The sequence below is a fragment of the Dendronephthya gigantea genome, unplaced genomic scaffold (genome assembly GCF_004324835.1).
Source record: "Dendronephthya gigantea isolate DGI-Jeju-01 unplaced genomic scaffold, DenGig_1.0 000034F, whole genome shotgun sequence".
In the NCBI taxonomy this organism is placed as follows: domain Eukaryota; kingdom Metazoa; phylum Cnidaria; class Anthozoa; order Malacalcyonacea; family Nephtheidae; genus Dendronephthya; species Dendronephthya gigantea.
This window is the reverse complement of record NW_021163044.1, coordinates 1,350,367-1,372,832: the sequence shown is the minus strand read 5'-3', so window position 1 is coordinate 1,372,832 and position 22,466 is coordinate 1,350,367. Positions and strand designations below refer to the sequence as shown.

At 35.9% G+C, this 22,466-nt stretch overlaps 1 protein-coding gene across 4 annotated transcripts; it reads right to left on the bottom strand.

Annotated features, from left to right (window-relative positions):
- Window positions 1–9,160: 9,160 nt before the first annotated feature.
- Window positions 9,161–22,393, bottom strand: LOC114525320 (tight junction protein ZO-1-like). Of its 4 annotated transcripts, none has more exons than XM_028546575.1 (27): window positions 21,976–22,393; window positions 19,954–20,120; window positions 19,770–19,872; window positions 19,322–19,573; window positions 18,976–19,100; window positions 18,778–18,857; window positions 18,634–18,678; window positions 18,427–18,544; window positions 18,103–18,253; window positions 17,919–18,021; window positions 17,803–17,848; window positions 17,489–17,659; window positions 17,219–17,373; window positions 17,017–17,064; window positions 16,816–16,911; window positions 16,647–16,720; window positions 16,439–16,548; window positions 16,250–16,356; window positions 16,046–16,143; window positions 15,247–15,842; window positions 14,875–15,150; window positions 14,334–14,498; window positions 12,698–12,923; window positions 12,216–12,568; window positions 11,272–11,480; window positions 10,876–11,019; window positions 10,187–10,597 (listed from the first exon to the last, which is right to left on the bottom strand). In XM_028546575.1, the coding sequence occupies exons 1-27, from the start codon at window positions 22,156–22,158 to the stop codon at window positions 10,536–10,538; spliced, it is 4,263 nt and encodes a 1,420-aa protein (XP_028402376.1). In that variant the 5' UTR covers window positions 22,159–22,393; the 3' UTR covers window positions 10,187–10,535. The 4 variants fall into 4 exon arrangements, with proteins under 4 accessions (XP_028402379.1, XP_028402376.1, XP_028402377.1 ...); XM_028546576.1 differs by having other exon boundaries at window positions 18,658–18,678; XM_028546577.1 differs by lacking the exon at window positions 14,334–14,498.
- Window positions 22,394–22,466: the final 73 nt, after the last annotated feature.

Below are 22,466 nucleotides of genomic sequence, written 5' to 3'. Positions count from 1 at the left end.
TTTTTAGCAGTTTAAGAGTTTTTGAACAATTCAAAAAGTCGTCAAAATTGACCAAAATGTTAAGGGGTAAGCCTTACCTTCTTGTCAATTTTGACCACTTTTTCATTCTTCCAAAAACCATCTAAATACGCTCTAAAATGAAAGATAATTGTCTTAGGAAGCCATTTTTAGCATTTTAAGACAAGTTTTAAACAGTTCAAAAAATCATCAAAATTGACGAAAATGTTAAGGGGTAAGCCTTAACCTTTTTAGTCAATTTTGACCAATTTTTCATTCTTCATAAAACCAACCAAATACGCTCTAAAATGAAGGATAATAGTCTTAAAAAACCATTTCTAGCATTTTAAGACAATTTTTGAACAACTAAAAAAGTCGTCAAAATTGACCAAAATGTTAAGGGGTAAGCCTTACCTTTTTAGTCAAGTTTGACCAATTTTTCATTGTTCCAAAAACCATCCAAATACGCTCTAAAATGAAAGATAATGGTTTTAGGAAGCCATTTTTAGATATTTAAGAATGTTTTTGAACAATTCAAAAAGTCGTCAAAATTGACAAAATGGTAAGGGGTAAGCCTTACCTTTTTTCTCAATTTTGACCACATTATCAATGTTCCAAAAACCAACCAAATACGCTCTAAAATGAAAGATAATAGTCTTAAGAAACCAATTTTAGCATTTTAAGACAGTTTTTGAACAGTTCAAAGAGTCGTCAAAATTGACCAAAATGTTAAGGGTAAGCCTTACCTTCTTGCCAATTTTGACCACTTTTTCATTCTTCCAAAAACCATCTAAATACGCTCAAAAATGAAAGATAATTGTCTTAGGAAGCCATTGTTAGCATTTTAAGACAAGTTTTAAACAGTTCAAAAAATCGTCAAAATTGACCAAAATGTTAAGGGGTAAGCCCTACCTTTTTAGTCAATTTTGACCAATTTTTCATTGTTCCAAAAACCATCCAAATACGCTCTAGAATGAAAGATAATAGTCTTAGGAAGCCATTTTTAGAATTTTAAGACAATTTTTGAACAGTTCAAAAAGTCGTCAAAATTGACGAAAATGTTAAGGGGTAAGCCTTACCTTTTTGTCAATTTTGACCATTTTTTCATTGTTCCAAAAACCATCCAAATACGCTCTAAAATGAAAGATAATGGTCTTAGGAAGCCATTTTTAGCAGTTTAAGAATGTTTTTGAACAATTCAAACCGTCGTCAAAATTGACCAAAATGTAAGGGGTAAGCCTTTTGACCACTTTTTCATTCTTCCAAAAACCATCCAAATACGCTCTAAAATGAAGGATAATAGTCTTAGGAAGCCATTTTTGCATTTTAAGACAATTTTTAAACATTTCAAAAAATCGTCAAAATTGACCAAAATGTTAAGGGGTAAGCCTTTTGACCATTTTTTCATTGTTCCAAAAACCATCCAAATACGCTCTAAAATGAAAGATAAAGGTCTTAGGAAGCCATTTTTAGCATTTTAAGACAATTTTTAAACTTTCAAAAAATCGTCAAAATTGACCAAAATGTTAAGGGGTAAGCCCTACCTTTTTAGTCAATTTTGACCAATTTTTCATTGTTCCAAAAACCATCCAAATACGCTCTAGAATGAAAGATAATAGTCTTAGGAAGCCATTTTTAGAATTTTAAGACAATTTTTGAACAGTTCAAAAAGTCGTCAAAATTGACGAAAATGTTAAGGGGTAAGCCTTACCTTTTTGTCAATTTTGACCATTTTTCATTGTTCCAAAAACCATCCAAATACGCTCTAAAATGAAAGATAATGGTCTTAGGAAGCCATTTTTAGCAGTTTAAGAATGTTTTTGAACAATTCAAACAGTCGTCAAAATTGACCAAAATGTATGGGGTAAGCCTTTTGACCACTTTTTCATTCTTCCAAAAACCATCCAAATACGCTCTAAAATGAAAGATAATAGTCTTAGGAAGCCATTTTTTGCATTTTAAGACAATTTTTAAACTTTCAAAAAATCGTCAAAATTGACCAAAATGTTAAGGGGTAAGCCTTTTGACCATTTTTCATTGTTCCAAAAACCATCCAAATACGCTCTAAAATGAAAGATAATAGTCTTAGAAAGCCATTTTTAGCAGTTTAAGAATGTTTTTGAACAATTCAAAAAGTCGTCAAAATTGACCAAAATGTTAAGGGGTAAGCCTTACCTTTTGTCAATTTTGACCACTTTTTCATTCTTCAAAAACCATCTAAATACGCTCTAAAATGAAAATAATTTGTCTTAGGAAGCCATTTTTAGCATTTTAAGACCATTTTTAAACAGTTCAAAAATCGTCAAAATTGACGAAAATGTTAAGGGGTAAGCCTTACCTTTTTAGTCAATTTTGACCAATTTTTCATTGTTCCAAAAAGCATCCAAATACGCTCTAAAATGAAAGATAAAGGTCTTAGGAAGCCATTTTTAGCAGTTTAAGAGTTTTTGAACAATTCAAAAAATCATCAAAATTGACGAAAATGTTAAGGGGTAAGCCTTACCTTCTTGTCAATTTTGACCACTTTTTCATTCTTCCAAAAACCATCTAAATACGCTCTAAAATGAAAGATAATTGTCTTAGGAAGCCATTGTTAGCATTTTAAGACAAGTTTTAAACAATTCAAAAAATCATCAAAATTGACGAAAATGTTAAGGGGTAAGCCTTAACCTTTTTAGTCAATTTTGACCAATTTTTCATTCTTCATAAAACCAACCAAATACGCTCTAAAATGAAAGATAATAGTCTTAAAAAACCATTTCTAGCATTTTAAGACAATTTTTGAACAACTAAAAAAGTCGTCAAAATTGGCCAAAATGTTAAGGGGTAAGCCTTACCTTTTTAGTCAATTTTGACCAATTTTTCATTGTTCCAAAAACCATCCAAATACGCTCTAAAATGAAAGATAATGGTTTTAGGAAGCCATTTTTAGATATTTAAGAATGTTTTTGAACAATTCAAAAAGTCGTCAAAATTGACAAAAATGGTAAGGGGTAAGCCTTACCTTTTTTCTCAATTTTGACCACATTATCAATGTTCCAAAAACCAACCAAATACGCTCTAAAATGAAAGATAATAGTCTTAAGAAACCAATTTTAGCATTTTAAGACAGTTTTTGAACAGTTCAAAGAGTCGTCAAAATTGACCAAAATGTTAAGGGTAAGCCTTACCTTCTTGCCAATTTTGACCACTTTTTCATTCTTCCAAAAACCATCTAAATACGCTCAAAAATGAAAGATAATTGTCTTAGGAAGCCATTGTTAGCATTTTAAGACAAGTTTTAAACAGTTCAAAAAATCGTCAAAATTGACCAAAATGTTAAGGGTAAGCCCTACCTTTTTAGTCAATTTTGACCAATTTTTCATTGTTCCAAAAACCATCCAAATACGCTCTAGAATGAAAGATAATAGTCTTAGGAAGCCATTTTTAGAATTTTAAGACAATTTTTGAACAGTTCAAAAAGTCGTCAAAATTGACGAAAATGTTAAGGGGTAAGCCTTACCTTTTTGTCAATTTTGACCATTTTTTCATTGTTCCAAAAACCATCCAAATACGCTCTAAAATGAAAGATAATGGTCTTAGGAAGCCATTTTTAGCAGTTTAAGAATGTTTTTGAACAATTCAAACCGTCGTCAAAATTGACCAAAATGTAAGGGGTAAGCCTTTTGACCACTTTTTCATTCTTCCAAAAACCATCCAAATACGCTCTAAAATGAAGGATAATAGTCTTAGGAAGCCATTTTTGCATTTTAAGACAATTTTTAAACATTTCAAAAAATCGTCAAAATTGACCAAAATGTTAAGGGGTAAGCCTTTTGACCATTTTTTCATTGTTCCAAAAACCATCCAAATACGCTCTAAAATGAAAGATAAAGGTCTTAGGAAGCCATTTTTAGCATTTTAAGACAATTTTTAAACTTTCAAAAAATCGTCAAAATTGACCAAAATGTTAAGGGGTAAGCCCTACCTTTTTAGTCAATTTTGACCAATTTTTCATTGTTCCAAAAACCATCCAAATACGCTCTAGAATGAAAGATAATAGTCTTAGGAAGCCATTTTTAGAATTTTAAGACAATTTTTGAACAGTTCAAAAAGTCGTCAAAATTGACGAAAATGTTAAGGGGTAAGCCTTACCTTTTTGTCAATTTTGACCATTTTTTCATTGTTCCAAAAACCATCCAAATACGCTCTAAAATGAAAGATAATGGTCTTAGGAAGCCATTTTTAGCAGTTTAAGAATGTTTTTGAACAATTCAAACAGTCGTCAAAATTGACCAAAATGTATGGGGTAAGCCTTTTGACCACTTTTTCATTCTTCCAAAAACCATCCAAATACGCTCTAAAATGAAAGATAATAGTCTTAGGAAGCCATTTTTTGCATTTTAAGACAATTTTTAAACTTTCAAAAAATCGTCAAAATTGACCAAAATGTTAAGGGGTAAGCCTTTTGACCATTTTTTCATTGTTCCAAAAACCATCCAAATACGCTCTAAAATGAAAGATAATAGTCTTAGAAAGCCATTTTTAGCAGTTTAAGAATGTTTTTGAACAATTCAAAAAGTCGTCAAAATTGACCAAAATGTTAAGGGGTAAGCCTTACCTTTTTGTCAATTTTGACCACTTTTTCATTCTTCAAAAAACCATCTAAATACGCTCTAAAATGAAAATAATTTGTCTTAGGAAGCCATTTTTAGCATTTTAAGACCATTTTTAAACAGTTCAAAAAATCGTCAAAATTGACGAAAATGTTAAGGGGTAAGCCTTACCTTTTTAGTCAATTTTGACCAATTTTTCATTGTTCCAAAAACCATCCAAATACACTCTAAAATGAAGGATAATAGTCTTAGGAAGCCATTTTTAGCATTTTAAGACAATCTTTGAGCAGTTCAAAAAGTCGTCAAAATTGACGAAAATGTTAAGGGGCAAGCCTTACCTTTTTAGTCAATTTTGACCAATTTTTCATTGTTCCAAAAAGCATCCAAATACGCTCTAAAATGAAAGAAAAAGGTCTTAGGAAGCCATTTTTAGCAGTTTAAGAGTTTTTGAACAATTCAAAAAGTCGTCAAAATTGACCAAAATGTTAAGGGGTAAGCCTTACCTTCTTGTCAATTTTGACCACTTTTTCATTCTTCCAAAAACCATCTAAATACGCTCTAAAATGAAAGATAATTGTCTTAGGAAGCCATTTTTAGCATTTTAAGACAAGTTTTAAACAGTTCAAAAAATCATCAAAATTGACGAAAATGTTAAGGGGTAAGCCTTAACCTTTTTAGTCAATTTTGACCAATTTTTCATTCTTCATAAAACCAACCAAATACGCTCTAAAATGAAAGATAATAGTCTTAAAAAACCATTTCTAGCATTTTAAGACAATTTTTGAACAACTAAAAAAGTCGTCAAAATTGACCAAAATGTTAAGGGGTAAGCCTTACCTTTTTAGTCAATTTTGACCAATTTTTCATTGTTCCAAAAACCATCCAAATACGCTCTAAAATGAAAGATAATGGTTTTAGGAAGCCATTTTTAGATATTTAAGAATATTTTTGAACAATTCAAAAAGTCGTCAAAATTGACAAAAATGGTAAGGGGTAAGCCTTACCTTTTTTCTCAATTTTGACCACATTATCAATGTTCCAAAAACCAACCAAATACGCTCTAAAATGAAAGATAATAGTCTTAAGAAACCAATTTTAGCATTTTAAGACAGTTTTTGAACAGTTCAAAGAGTCGTCAAAATTGACCAAAATGTTAAGGGTAAGCCTTACCTTCTTGCCAATTTTGACCACTTTTTCATTCTTCCAAAAACCATCTAAATACGCTCAAAAATGAAAGATAATTGTCTTAGGAAGCCATTGTTAGCATTTTAAGACAAGTTTTAAACAGTTCAAAAAATCGTCAAAATTGACCAAAATGTTAAGGGGTAAGCCCTACCTTTTTAGTCAATTTTGACCAATTTTTCATTGTTCCAAAAACCATCCAAATACGCTCTAGAATGAAAGATAATAGTCTTAGGAAGCCATTTTTAGAATTTTAAGACAATTTTTGAACAGTTCAAAAAGTCGTCAAAATTGACGAAAATGTTAAGGGGTAAGCCTTACCTTTTTGTCAATTTTGACCATTTTTTCATTGTTCCAAAAACCATCCAAATACGCTCTAAAATGAAAGATAATGGTCTTAGGAAGCCATTTTTAGCAGTTTAAGAATGTTTTTGAACAATTCAAACCGTCGTCAAAATTGACCAAAATGTAAGGGGTAAGCCTTTTGACCACTTTTTCATTCTTCCAAAAACCATCCAAATACGCTCTAAAATGAAGGATAATAGTCTTAGGAAGCCATTTTTTGCATTTTAAGACAATTTTTAAACATTTCAAAAAATCGTCAAAATTGACCAAAATGTTAAGGGGTAAGCCTTTTGACCATTTTTTCATTGTTCCAAAAACCATCCAAATACGCTCTAAAATGAAAGATAAAGGTCTTAGGAAGCCATTTTTAGCATTTTAAGACAATTTTTAAACTTTCAAAAAATCGTCAAAATTGACCAAAATGTTAAGGGGTAAGCCCTACCTTTTTAGTCAATTTTGACCAATTTTTCATTGTTCCAAAAACCATCCAAATACGCTCTAGAATGAAAGATAATAGTCTTAGGAAGCCATTTTTAGAATTTTAAGACAATTTTTGAACAGTTCAAAAAGTCGTCAAAATTGACGAAAATGTTAAGGGGTAAGCCTTACCTTTTTGTCAATTTTGACCATTTTTTCATTGTTCCAAAAACCATCCAAATACGCTCTAAAATGAAAGATAATGGTCTTAGGAAGCCATTTTTAGCAGTTTAAGAATGTTTTTGAACAATTCAAACAGTCGTCAAAATTGACCAAAATGTATGGGGTAAGCCTTTTGACCACTTTTTCATTCTTCCAAAAACCATCCAAATACGCTCTAAAATGAAAGATAATAGTCTTAGGAAGCCATTTTTTGCATTTTAAGACAATTTTTAAACTTTCAAAAATCGTCAAAATTGACCAAAATGTTAAGGGGTAAGCCTTTTGACCATTTTTTCATTGTTCCAAAAACCATCCAAATACGCTCTAAAATGAAAGATAATAGTCTTAGAAAGCCATTTTTAGCAGTTTAAGAATGTTTTTGAACAATTCAAAAAGTCGTCAAAATTGACCAAAATGTTAAGGGGTAAGCCTTACCTTTTTGTCAATTTTGACCACTTTTTCATTCTTCAAAAAACCATCTAAATACGCTCTAAAATGAAAATAATTTGTCTTAGGAAGCCATTTTTAGCATTTTAAGACCATTTTTAAACAGTTCAAAAAATCGTCAAATTTGACGAAAATGTTAAGGGGTAAGCCTTACCTTTTTAGTCAATTTTGACCAATTTTTCATTGTTCCAAAAACCATCCAAATACACTCTAAAATGAAGGATAATAGTCTTAGGAAGCCATTTTTAGCATTTTAAGACAATCTTTGAGCAGTTCAAAAAGTCGTCAAAATTGACGAAAATGTTAAGGGGTAAGCCTTACCTTTTTGTCAATTTTGACCACTTTTTCATTGTTCCAAAAACCATCCAAATACGCTCTAAAATGAAAGATAATAGTCTTAAGAAACCAATTTTAGCATTTTAAGACAGTTTTTGAACAGTTTAAAAAGTCGTCAAAATTGACCAAAATGGTAAGGGGTAAGCCCTACCATATTGGTCAATTTTGACCACTTTTTCATCGTTCCAAAAACCAACCAAATACGCTCTAAAATGAAAGATAATAGTCTTAAGAAGCCAATTTTAGCATTTTAAGACAGTTTTTGAACAGTTGAAAAAGTCGTCAAAATTGACCAAAATGGTAAGGGGTAAGCCTTACCATTTTTATCAATTTTGACCACTTTTTCGTTGTTCAAAAACCAACCAAATATCCTCTAAAATGAAAGATATTAGTATTAAATTGGCAAGGCTTTTTCAATTGTTTTTCAATTGTTTTAATTTTGACGACTTTTTGAACTTTTCAAAAACTGTCTTAAAATGCTAAAAATGGCTTCCTAAGACTATTATCTTTTGTTTTAGAGCATATTTGGTTGGTTTTTTAGAACACTGAAAAATCGTCAAAATTGACCAAAATGGTAAGGCCGCACTTATCTATTTTACTTTAATCCTTTTTCAAAGTCACAATGAAAAACATTCTTTCCCATATTCGAACCACCGACTTGAAAGTTACGAGACCATCGTCTTCGCCACTAAACTAACAGATCCTAAGACTAACAGCTTTTCTTTTTTATCTCACCTGAATCATTTCTTTATAGTCACCATGAAAACACTTTACTCATGCAGGATTGGAACCATCAATTTGCCAGTTGCGAGACCGTTGTCTTCACCCCTGACTATTCGCTCCTGCGACGATGGTAAGTGTTTGCGGCTTCAGATTTTTTTGAGTTCATATTGAAAAGATTCTTAAGATGTGCCATACCTAAAAAAACAAAAACGCGCTCGGTTCCAGGTTGCAAGAACAACAATCAAACCAACGAACCCGATCAGGATGACTCCAGGAATCGAAAGCTTAATATATACGAGATTGTTCAATGTAGTGATTGCGGAATTATTACTCGTTCACTGCATGCGATTGCGCGGCGTTCTTACTACTTAAATTTCAGGTTTTTTCATTTTCCAATCGCGTTTATGTATGTTTTATAAACGTAAAGTGCCCTTTTTCACTCACTGCATTTACTACAAGCTAAAGCAGGTTTATTTACTTCGGAAGCGAGGTGAATGATGGACATTTAAAATTTTATTCACTGACACTGATGCATGTCTTAACGACTAGACCATCGTGGCTGCTCTTGAAAAGCTTACATTTTTTGGCACACAAACCTATTTTCCGACAATTCCACGCAATACGTACATGGAAAAGTCAAGTTGTTTTTTTTCTGGAGCCAATTTCTTCTCTTGTCACTCCACAGGCCCGAATCTGTGGACCTACCTGTTGCAACTCTTAACCACTACACCATCGTGGTTGTTTTGGAAAAACACTTACATTGAAACATACTCTTGGAATATTATCATTTCGAACAAACATGTTCAGGTGATATATACTTTCCCATGTCAAGACTATATCAGCTAAAAACCTCTCTCAGTAAAATTTTACCCTAAAAATGGAGACACGCAGTTTTACTACAGCTTGAGTACATTTATTTACTATAAACAACATCATAATCATACAAGTACATCCAAAATTGATTACAGTGCCAAGATTTCTTGAACAAGCCATGCATCTTTATCATGCCCATCCAACGATCAGAACGCAGACCTGACCACCAGAAGTCCAGAATGACCTTCTTCTTCTACATAAGCTCAATCATTTTTCACACATTTCAACAAAATTACGTACATCTATTTCGCTATCATATTCTGCGTATGTGGTTATATAAACAACGTTTAATTAGGTATTATGTTTAAGTATGACTAACTACAGGAATAAACGTTTGAACGGCTACGATACATGAAATGTTCTTACCTATACATGAATATAAAAAAATGTCCCCAATTCAATACCCTGCCGGGTATATTTAGTTAGTGTGAAATATTTTTTGAAAAGTGCGTGCTGCATGCCCTGAACATCCAGTTTTTTCTTTTAAACTTCATCGATGCCATTTTTCTTCATATTTCACTGGAAGATCTAAAAAAAGAACAAGGTCAACGACTCTTAGAATTTGAACATAGAATACTATATTTGACCCACTACAAAAAAATACAAAACCATCAACTATTAATATTTATTGCTTTTCATGGAAATATTATTACAAAAAATAATTATAAACTATATAAATTCGTATTGAGTAATAAAGTTATGTAATGATAGTCGTTCAAAGCAAAGTACTAACTCTGAATTGAACGTAAAACTGCTTTCAGTTCGTAAAGTACTGCCTTTGACCCTTGTCGACACGAGGCAGTCCCGCTGAACCAAAAACCGTTCAGGGAGAGTATATTTAGCTCAATAAACAAGATTTTCAGTAGAAAATCTGATTGCTGAATCAGCGTTAACCAAGACTTAGGTTAGTTGGCTCAGCACGAGGTAGAAATTAAACGGAATATCGTTGATAGCATTTCGTTACTCCTGAAGTAAACAGAAGACACGCGACGATATTACGATATCAGTACGGTATAGTGTTACATTATAGTAAACTCAATAATACACGATTCATGGCATCCAATCTACCAGCTGATGAATCTTTCTGGAAACATACATAAACTAGGCGCCTTTTGATAATTTGATAATATGATTGTGCACACCGTATAAAACTGATTTGCACAACACTAAAATTAAATCTATAATCATTTATAAATTACCCTCGTAAAAAATTACAACGATTTCTAAAATTACTAAGTCATTCGTTTTCATTTATTCCAAAATTATACGAAGCTCCGACGGTCTTGAAAAAAATCTACATCCCTTTAAAAAATATCTAATCCAAAAATCTGGCGGTCATGTCAATTACGCCCTCATTAGCGGTGATAATTGTGGCAATTAGTCGTCCAATATGTCGTCTTAAAAATGATCGACGAGAACGGAAACGCTGTTGCTTCCAACTTTATATTGCTTTGGTTCACCTGCAAAGTTCACAGAGAAAGGGTCCCTTAGTGTACTATAATACAGAGGTACCTATTGTGATAGCAAGGGACAACTAGGAGCATCGACGAAGCATTATTTATTCATGCTGATTTAACGCATAGAGATTGAAGAAGAGAGATAACTCGGTATTTTAATAATAATGCATGTTCTTAGAATTCTGTCATAATTTATGTTTTGTATCGGAAAAACAAAGGTAGTATTATTTATTATTGTCCCGTATTAATTTCAGGTCAGTGCCACACCAAGGGTAACCTACCTGAAGAATTGTTACTGGAGTTGAGGGAAAATGACCATCCATCGGGGGTCATCGAAGCCGAGTGGGGCAAGCGTAATTCAACTGGCTTTAGAAATTTTGTACCGTGAGGTCCGCACATCACCAGAGGACTGAGGAGAGTTTCACCTGAATGAGAGAAAAACGAAGAATGTCGAAGAAGCTCGGGTAGCGAAGCATAAAACTACAGGATTGAAGATGTCTGGGGCAGTTTGTATAAAACTCTTTAACTACATTTTGCATAGTTAAATCACAGTTAGCTCAGAAATACAAGACTCTGATTGGCCAATTCTGTTTTTAACTACAGTTAAAAGTTAACTAGCCTTTAAAGATATCCTGATTACTTTTGTTGGCCGTTATGGGACAAAATTCACCTCTCACCTTTTTCTGAGTCCAAGGGAGGCAACATGGAATTATCACTGCCAACTTTAAAATATATTTCTTGTTCAATTCCGGGCGGAATGGCGCCAGACGGAATATAAATGCTCACTCCAGTTTCCTGAGAGGTCAGAATACCGCCACGCGATGTGAAGTAGCCGCGGGCTGTTGCGACCACCGTGGGCTCATCATCGCCAACCGACTCGAAATCGCTAAACACAAAACACGTGATTTCCCTCAGCGCTGCTGATTGGCCCACGTATGTTTCGAATAGCCGCCATTTTGTCACGCCACATTGCAAGGTGATTCGCCGAAGATTGTTTTCGAGCCCAGTCCGCTGAACTACCCTCGAATTGACCTTTGGTCACACCCTTCACATACACTACAACGCGTGTATGTGCGATCGTATTTACGAGAATTATGTAGGAATCTTAACTCGTAATATCTTCATCCTAAACCCATACCATTTACAATGTAAGGTGATTATTAGAATCAAGGTTTCTATTAAATCTATCCAACTTCACATAAATCATTCACTTTGCAGAAACAAAGCATTCACTAACTAGACGTGTTCACCAACACAAACGTTAAAATCAAGCACTACAAATTAGTGCACAATCATCAATAAGGAACTTATTTGTTAGTAAGGCAAATTGGGCAAGCGCACTGCAAATTACAAGAATACGTCTATTTATCCCCTAATTAATAATCACCTTGCATTGTGGTACGACAAACTGCAGTCACACCCAAACATACACGTCTTACAGAATACATTATGAAATTAACCAGATCATAACCAGTTGCCAAGTAATGGTTGAAAACAGCCAAATGGCAAAACTCTAGAGAGTATCGTCTCTTGTGAAAGAAAACTACTTATTTCCCGCCGTATACATGGAGAAATAAAACTCGTCATAATTGTCTGATACTGCATTAACGCAAGTTCTTACCTCGTTGCCTCTCCTCGTTCATCGTCGTAATCATTCGCTGGATAACGATATGCAGCACTACCATAGCGATATGTTGCGCTTTCCGGTACCGGCTGCTGGTAATCACCATTGTATTGTCGTCCTTCGTCGTGATCGGTCGTCGTTCGTCGGTAGTCGGAATAGTAGGTAGATGACTGCGTTCCAAAAGGACGAGGGTACACGTTTGAGTAAGGCATAGGCCTATTCGGCCCTTGGTCTTCGGCGGGAGGCGGGGGACGCCGGCTCGGTGGGGGCTCACTTTCATAGTGGTTTGGAGGGGGTGGGCGGCGATCATAGGAGGGGGGTTCACTTGAGACACGGCTTGCGTATTCCATCTACATTCGAAAACATCGCAAATATTATATAGTGACATGCAGGAGGGCACCAACAAAACTCTTACCACTGTTCGAGATTTGGTCCAAAAATGCCTCAACATATCCACGCTTAACCCCATTATCCCTTACCTTAACTTGAGGTTCCTCACGTCCACCATATCCATCCTGCTTATCCTCACCAATATTCACAAACTTTGCACGTGACCTGCCGGGGTAATACTCACTGAATACACCGCTCTCAACCCTTTGTCCACCACGAGTGTCAACGATCGTGTTTCGTGCCTGCTTCGTGACCTGGTAACTGGTCCTATACTCGGTGGTAGTCTGGTTGCGAATGTTTGTGGACTTTTGCGAGCTAGATATTGATGAAAGTAGTTAGCAATGGTGGAAGAAATGAGAAAGAGCGCTGTATATATACACAGGGTGTATAAAAAAACTGCAACCCTAAAAATTCTCCGAGGGGGCTACGATGTTTTGTTATTGAATAGAAGCGAACATTTTTGGATACACTCTGTATACATAGAATGCAGAATTTGAATTAATTCATTGCTACAAAACACCCTATCGTAACCCGCGTGCTATTTGTTTCTGTGTGGTAGAAAATAATTAAAAAGCTTCCAGACAAGCAAATTTGTAGGAAGCTAGATATCGGTACAAAGAAACTAAGATCAGTGGCGATGTACAAGGTGCGAGTGATGATCGTGTAGTTAATGTGATGTGGATTGTGAATGCATTGGAAAAACAACAGTGAAAACTATAATATTCCAGGAATCCAAGCTATTATTCCCAAGCTATGAACCGACCGATATATATTCCTCGGACTTAAAATGCAATGCTAAAGTGTTAACGATTGACTGTCCTTGTGTGTCTGATCAATTAGAATAATTTGTAGGATCATTTGCTCTATAAATTAATCATTAATTGATTGATGAAGTAATAAATAAAATCATGATCAAATATTGTTATATAATCAAATATGAAAATCTACGATATACTACAGGGTGTATCAAAAAAAACGCAACCACTTAATATTCTAAAATTCATATTGTTCATAAGCTCAATAGATTTTATGCCCCTGGGATTTTAAAATGGCTTCTAATCGTACAGTTCAACTGCTAATGGTCAAATCAGCTAAACTAATAATGGTGCAGCTAACAACTGAACAACGAGTTTTTATTGTCGTGCATGATAACTTGAATGCTAACTGTCGACCTTGTAAAATAAATTGTAAATAAACTTTTACTCGTTAAGTACTTTCAATTCAGCTCGTTGGTTTACGCACCCGACTTTGTTTACCAACGATTGTGCCGCTAGAATATGATTACAAGCTTTCTCGCATTTCAGGGGCCAAACGTGTTTTGTGTTGTAGAACAAAGAGGATATTCATGAATATTAAGTGGTTGCGTTTTTTTTGATACACCCTGTAGACTAACACATGCTAAATCACAAAAACATACATATACAAAAACATTAATATAGACCCTTTCCATATCACCACGAGCAAAACAGAGTCAATCTTAACGAATCATACGACTGATTAAAATGTTCATTGATCTTATCATTTTGCAAGTCACAAGGCTCGTTATAATCATTCTAAGGATATTCATGTTGAAACTGAAAAAAATCACGAAATGTAATAATCAAACGTCATTTAATCAAAGGTGATTTAGCCAACCGTATTAATAATTATATAATTTGCAACCGTAGAACAGCCAATCGTTAACACCGAAGCATGCCTAGTTCCCAGGGCTACGCGCGAATCTACCTGAAGACATCCTCAAAATCAACCGCAGCGGCTTCGACTGGTTTCACAGTAGTCCGCACCATGTTCTCATGTATCAGCTCGCCGTGTTTCTCCACGTCTTGCGTGTTGGTCACGCGTGATTCTGGCGGCTCGCGAGGGAATCCCGCCTCCTCGTCGTCACTGTCACTACAAAGCCAGGTCATGTGTTGAGAATATTTTTCTAGTACTCTTTTTGAGAAACCGTTTTTCGCCGGTACGTAAGAATGAAGTAAAGAGGAGTGGAAATGAACGGCACGTATGAAGAAAAAACAATAACTAGGATTTCTAAGTCCTATAGCATTGCTTTTAAAAGACCCGGAATGTTTCCTAGGGTAAAGTTTAAAGCATTGATTCTTGTCATAACTGCCATTGTAGCTATAACCTAATATTGAAGGTTGTTCCGCCAAGGCAAAACACTGCGGTCACAACAACGTGTGTATGACACAGACCGCAAAAAAAAACTGGTTACAAATACCTCTGGGCTACCTTGGATGATATTATTTGTTTATTTGTTTATTTCTACCTTCGATATCGTCGTTCTTCATTCTTCCGTTCCACGCGTCTGTTATCTTCCTGATACTCCCCTCCGGCTTGAATATCTTTACCAATATCAAACAGATCTGAAACCTTCACCCCAATCCTCTCGTCATATTGATCCGCGTCCTGGTCTCGTTCGACATGACGCAATTGTACGGCAGGCCGAGCGTCGCCTGGGTACGACTCGTCCCGAGGACTTCTTCGATCCCCGGAATCTGTTTTCTTCAGACTGACTAATGGGGGAAGTGCGCCTGGCAATACCCTGGAGAAACGTTGAAAAATCGAGATGCTTCATTCAATACAAATAACAAATTACGACTATCCAGTCTAAAGTTTAAGATCAGTGTATAGAACTTACTTGACACCAGGTGGAATATATGGCTTTCTCTCATCACGATGCTGTACCTCACCACCATCGTACGATCTTCGGTTTTCTTCGTACTGTCTTCGTTCATACTCTCGTTGCTCTAATTGTCTTGCATACTCATCCTCCGGCCTGTCCCGGTTCTGTTCCTTCTCTCGTTCCCGGTCCATTTCCGCTTGACGCCGGTTTTCCTCTTCTTGAATTCTCAACTCCTCCTCCTTCTTTCTTTGAAATTCACGTTCTTCCTCTTGCCTTCTGAGAAACTCTCGTTCTTGGAATTCCTGTTCTTGTTTTCTTTGAAATTCTCGCTCCTGTTCCTGTTTTCTCTGAAATTCACGTTCCTCTTCTTCTCGTCGCTCTCTCTCCGAGACTTCGGGGGTAACGCTGAACGCTTGCACGACGGGCACTTCTTCCGCCTGCAGTCCGGCTGCGGATGCTGCCACGACAACTTCCTCGTCCGGGGTGTTGGGGTAACTCTCCGGCTTACGGTCAAGGTCACCAGGAAGATCCAGACCACTCTGTTCCATGTCATAGCCGACGGAACGCCTCGGCATTTGCAAAACGACTTCATCGTCATTATGTTGTTGGCTCTACAAATAAAAATAAACAGTTAAGAAATAACACAACACTCTAAATTGTAATGAAAGTTCAAATAGTCCTCCTGCACTACAGTAAAACTACATTGGTGAAACTACTAAGCGCTCAGCCTGGACGAACCAAGGTGTTACAGCACTGCCCAACTAACAGTCTTAATATGCAGCACTTCAGAAGGAATATGTAGATCGTAACATACCAAAGTTTCAGGCAGCCATATTGGATCTTCTTGTTGTTTCTTGATTATGTCAACACAGTCAGTGTACCATTTGTTGTTGCGTTCCAGTGGAATGACAGCTAAACGACAGCGTAGAACGATTGCACAGTTAGATTAAACTATCATAAGCATTTAGAACGCTACGTGCGTTCGTTATCATCCGATTAGAAGAAGCAAACAGTTTACCTGTAAACAAGTACGGATACTCGAGACTGAGCGTGTCAGCTTGGTCAAAGAGTTTCTTTACGAATCTCGCGGAGTGAGATTTGTTGGTCAAGTCATGACGCAGGTCCCTAGGGGGGGGATATAATCGATTAATACTGAAGCAAAATGGACAGTACTTGATCTAGTAAAGTGCAGAATGGTTGAACTTACTTAATAAGTTGTTTACTGCTCGGCTGCATGAATATCACTATAGGTTCTAATCCAACAAAGTTCAACATTTCAACTCCGTCCGGTGTTACATCAAGTAAACTGTGTTTGCCCTAAACACGGAAGAATATTTCGTTCAGTAAGATACACGCGACAACTGACCAACAGTGTCCGCACTAAACCATGTCAGTACACAATAGTTAATACATACACTGGCAATGTTGTCCCGAACAGCGCTGAGTTTAATCCCAGATTGTTTACTTGGATCCATTCGACCAAATGTAGCTAAGAAAAGAAAAGAAAAGTCAGAAACAGACGTAGAAATAAATATTATTTCGACGAGAAAAAGTGCATGTACTGTATGCAGTTATTTCACGAACCTGGTGAGGTAAATTTATCAGAATACTCCACCATCAATTTGTCACGACATATGTCAGCAATTGGCCCCAACAAGACGACGGGACGAACAAATCCAGCTGCGAAATAAACGTGTTAAATTGCATGTCACAATTATATTTCATATACATGTAGTGCGGCGCCGGGGCGAAGCTTAATCGGCTGCAAAGCCAAAGGCTATTTACCTTTTTGTTTTACAACTCTTTCATAAGCAGGATATTTGACATCAAGCTCTATAAAAAGTGGAAATCATTTAAAATATAAAATCGTAGTAGGAGACACGTCACCGGAGGAAATGTTTGGGTAGTCAGACTGTGCTTGATAAAAATTAAACCCAAGGGAAAAAACTAAAAGTATTCAGAAAATTCTGAAAAGTTTGATACGTACGGAATGATGTTTCGTCAAGTTGATCAGCTGCTTGGTATTGCTTTTTCTTTGGCGTGTTGCTTTTGGTATCTTTCCTTTTCAGTGTTCCTGATTTCTGTTTGGGATTTGCGCCTTTTTTCGCTTCCAAATCCTGAGCGATTGCAAGTTGCTCAGCTCTAGAGAATGAGAAAAAACGTACGCGTTTAGAGGCCGGTTGTTGATGATTTGAATGTCGACAGTGTTTAATACATACTTCATAATATACCATATAGTTTTAATAACGTACAGTACCTGCATTTGTTTGGAATAATGCCGACTTCTGTCTCTGCACCACTCTGCAGGACCCTCTGTGCTCTCCATGATCCTATGGTACCACCATTCATCGTATCAAGTACATGAAAGACCTCGCCTCTTCTGAATGACAACTCATCTTCATCGGAACCTTGATAGTGGAACTGGGCCCTAGGAATATTAAAAATATTATATCATTGGTGAATTGCTTAAAATGTTTAACAATGGTGGTGATAATGGTGTCTGACACCATGTCATGTTAAAGATTCATGCACTATTTAGATGACAATCGTATTATTAGCATCACATCTTACTTGACATAAAACGAGTCGCCAGGGGAATCTTTGGATTTGTCGTAAACTACAGAGAAAACAAGTGTTCAATAAAACAATTTATCCTGAGTAGAATTTATGTCTGAGTAGAATTTTACCAGATTTTTTGTACTGGACGAGCAAGCTGACTTCCTCTGGTAGTGAAAGCAGAATGAGAACTGCCTCTTCTCTCGTGATGTCTTTGAAATCAATATCATTAGCCTTGACGAATAGAAAATAGAAATGAATTTGTCAAGTTGCGCTGTATTAGTGAATCATAAACTCGTATGTTATCTCGCTTACTGATAAGACTTGGTCTCCAACACGAAGCCCAGCGACTTGCGCAGGACTTCCATCTTTGATGGCATTTGCAAAGATGCCGACAGCATTTCCACCAGCGACCTGGATACCAAGACTGCTACCAGTTCGATGGAATGACACAAGATGTGGCTCACTAAGCAGCAAAATGAGAGAGACACAATTAAATTATTGCCAGTTTTCATGAGTTTAGTAGTCAGAACTACCATATCTTAACACCTTTTTGGAATTTTTTTAGTTTTAGAATATTAGAATGACATGAATGTATACAATTTTAACACTAGTTTGCGAAAAATGAAGGCAACTCACCCATGGAATTTCTTGTCTCTTCTTGCGTCAATGTCTCTTTCCCGTTCATCACTTCTTCTTCCTGCACTTGAGATACTGTAAGTAGCTGTACTCCGTAATGTGCTGTCCCATCCACCATCTATAATAGTAATGATTACATTGTCAGCACAATATGGAAACCTCTGCTGGCTTTATTGATGTCTCAAGAATGAATAAACTATGAAGTACCTCTTGAATCGCCTTGCCATTGACCTTGTTTGAATGCAATTAAATCTTAAATAAGGAATAATTGCAGATTAGATGCACAATTCAACATAATTTGAATGAATTTAATGTTCTGATTGTTCTAATTAGTAGATGCCACACACAGACCTTGTCCATTCATCCCATTACTCGAACTTTCAACCATTTGACTTTTGGTCATAGACACATGTTCATTCACACCTGCAAACCTAAATTAACAGGGCCCATATCATTAAAACAAAACCAGGTATTGTATTAATGTACTACCATATGCTGTTTGGTATCACAGCAAAGGAAACATTAATTTAGCCAAGTAAAGGTCAGTACCTTGCTGGCATATTTGCTGGAACATCTTTATTTCTGAGAACAACAAGATCTAATCTTTCCGGGGCATTTCTCATGATGTTCACAGCATCAGGTCGACTTAGGTCATCCACTCTCTTGTCATTTATCTGAAAAAATCATTAAGTTAGATATATTATCATCATTCATCTAACTAAGCCTGTCATTCAACCACATTTTTGTATGCTTTGGGCAAATACAGACAGTGCAGGCCCTTATAGGTCCAACTGTACTCATTAATTAAATTTTCTGCTTTGTAGTAAACTAGATTACTATTAGATGTAAAGAGGGGAAAGCAATTGTCAAAGTCCAACCCAGTTTTCAATCCCACCTTAAGGATAACATCACCACGTTCAAGTTGACCCTCTCTACCAGCAGGTCCTCTTTCATCGAGATCTTTGACAAACAAAATGGTTCCCAATGACAAGCCATAACTTTCAGATGACATTTTGTTCAAGATCACATTTCTTGGTTCCTTGCTTGTCTCAATAGGTGGTCGGCGTTGCGCCTGGGGTGGCTCTTGAATGGAAGGAATGCTTGTTGGTGATGATGTGGCTGTACTTGGTCTCTTTCTCAAAATCACCTAGAAAGTGAAAAAGTGTTTTATATATCTTGGCTAAAACTCTGTGCACAATAAGAAATTCATTTTTCCAATTTAGAAATTGTTCAACTTGTGGTAAGGCAACTAAATATTATGTTAGAAGCATTAACATGTATTTGGTGTTTATTAATGTGCAGTGCTGCGAACAAGTATTGACAGTCACTGCCATAACTCTTACAAGTTTAACTGAATAGCCACTGTTTTTCAAAGCTTCAACTGCCACACTATGTTCAACTCCTTCAACATTTACTCCATTTACATTGAGAATAACATCATTCATCCTACAAGAAAATACACAACCGGTAAATATAAATCATTAAAATGTTCGAAAAACAAATGCCAGGGATCACAACGAGACATACCGTAGCAAACCATCAGCAGGACTTCTTTCAACAACATCAGAGACAATAATCGATGTATCACCAGTCTCGTAATGCGGGTTATCCAGGCCACCGGATACAGCAATACCAAATCCCTGATCAGGAGCAGCCTTTTCAAGAATGATTGTCTGTTTTTCCATATCTGAAAGCTGAAAAATTCAAAAGCATAGCATGGGCTAAGATTGCTGGCTTCACAACAGCACATTTTTATAATTGAACAGATGAATAAAAAACACTTTCTATTCAACTAAAAGTTGTAACATTAAGCACAAACAAATGCTTTAAAGAATATTGATCACAAATTTACATATCTATTTGTAATGTTTATTTTGCATCACACTAAGCACCCAGTAATTAAATTGTAATTAATTATGGATCTTCACTGCTCATTTGAATAAAAAAATTATTTGTTATTTTATGCACTTGTTATTCAATCACTTCCTGCTGAATAAATCTTTTAGGAATTTAATTTAATTCCAATATCCTTTCATTTGTCCACAGATTCATTATTTTGTACACACAGGGGGTACACCTAACAACAGTAACCACTATGCAATGAGGATTGCAAGTGCCAATTTGAATACCAAAAATTCTACCGCTCCATGTCAGGAGCATTTAGAAGTACGTGGGTGGGTCACAGTCAGGAATTTCCTGGTTATAAAGACAGCACTTGAATATTGATAAGGATGCCTTAAGAAACATTGAAAAATGCACGGATAGACTTGGAGCAAAAAAATATCATATAAGCATCAATTTATTTCACTGATCAAACATGTTTTGATAGTCATTCTAGATCTTAATCAAAGCAAACATTCAAGGAATTTTTTTTAAGCAAAGGAACTGCAAATATGTTGGCACAAATACTGTTTGATTAAAAATACAGGAATTTATATTTGTGTTCGAGACATACAATATAAATATTGCATCTCTGTTGACCTCAATTACGTTAGTAAAAAGTTTGGATAGACATGCTACAGTGTACATCAACAGCATAACTAAAAGTAGTCAAGAAGACAACAGTAAAGGGTATCACGTTACTCGCAAGTCGTAAATAACTGCCAATTTCAGTTGAAAATTCACAACAATTCAGAATATTAAGTCTTGTTAGGAGTATTCGATATTGTTACATTATCAGCCATTCTAATTGGAAGAATGTATCAATTATAGATATTCCCCATCTTTATATATTATTGCAATTTCTAGCAATAGCAGAATGTTGTGTATAAAAGCCTCGCATTTGCCTTTACGGATTCTACACAGGCCTACGGTGATAATATTGCCTGCAGTGACAATACCGAGTCTCATATCGTCACTACGATTTGCTCTCAGTGCCCACAAATTGTTCTGCAAAAGGACAATTTAAATCTTCAAAACAATAACAGATCACCGGGTTTTTAATAAGCTGAATATTCATACTTACGCTAGTAGGCTTAACCAAAATCAGTTTGTTTTAAAACGAAATCATACTGGGCAATTTGTATCTCATAGTTGTATGCAGGGGATAAAAAACGTATCGTTCTCGTTGGCAATAACACTGCACTGATAAATTCGTTGCAATTTGATGTGTTTGTTCGAGTAAGGAGTTCGTAGCGTTCAGTAATGGATTCACGCAATATTTGCACGCAATAAACCCAACATAAAAACAGGGACTTCATACAGTTTACAGTGATTTAAACAATATACATAATGCCTTACAAGGCTTTGAGCAGCTTTGAGCAAAACCCAGGTCGAGTTCAGCACGAAAAGGCACACGGAAGTCGCGCAAAAAAACTTTTTAAAACAATACTTTGTACGCAGATGCCGACTATGAAATTTACACCGCATTGAAAACGACTGCTCAAGCAACAAATCGCATCGCCTTAGGTTTACATACATTGTATTGACAACTTAAAATGAACATCAAACGGTTTAACACATGAACTGTTGTGATAGGTATCAGAGATAAAAAATAATTCTTTCAGGAAATAGGATTAAGGAAGGTAAAATTTGAAAACTCAAACTCACTTTGTATGCGGTATATGGTTCACTTGCTCGCGGGGATGCTCTACCTTCGGTGGGATAATACGGCCCTCGTTCAAAGCTTTGAGGATTCGGATCTTTTCGTCCTCTATAACCTGGTGGAGGATCTCTTGGCTCGGCTCGAATCTCACGAGCTCTTAGATCTTCGCCAGCACCGCGTACGGGCATTTTGCACTGGCTTTTAGAGTACAAACCACGAAGTTTAATAATACCACAGCCACTTGTTCGTTTCGCAACCAATACAACAAACGACTGGTTTAAACACTGGTCTTCTTAGACCATCTAATTCCACCTCGAGCAATGCCTTTCGCTCCTTTACTCCGATAAAACCCAAAATTGCAAAAGGTTTGTTGTACTTAGACGACAAATTGTCGTTTACAAATTCTCAAACAAGGAATGTATTTGGGCGTCTTGTATGATAGCTTCGTCATAGCGTCCACTTGAGAGCCAATCAGATTCGAGTATTTCTCATTGAG

Bases quoted from the DNA above. Each gene is read 5' to 3' on its own strand.
- LOC114525320 (XM_028546575.1), bottom strand. From the start codon at position 22,158: ATGCCCGTACGCGGTGCTGGCGAAGATCTAAGAGCTCGTGAGATTCGA. The intron at 18,022-18,102 runs GTAAGCGAGATA...CTATTCGTCAAG, and splicing joins TTGGAGACCAAGTCTTATCA to GCTAATGATATTGATTTCAA. The intron at 12,924-14,333 runs GTAGATTCGCGC...ATCAATATCTAG, and splicing joins GATTTTGAGGATGTCTTCAG to CTCGCAAAAGTCCACAAACA.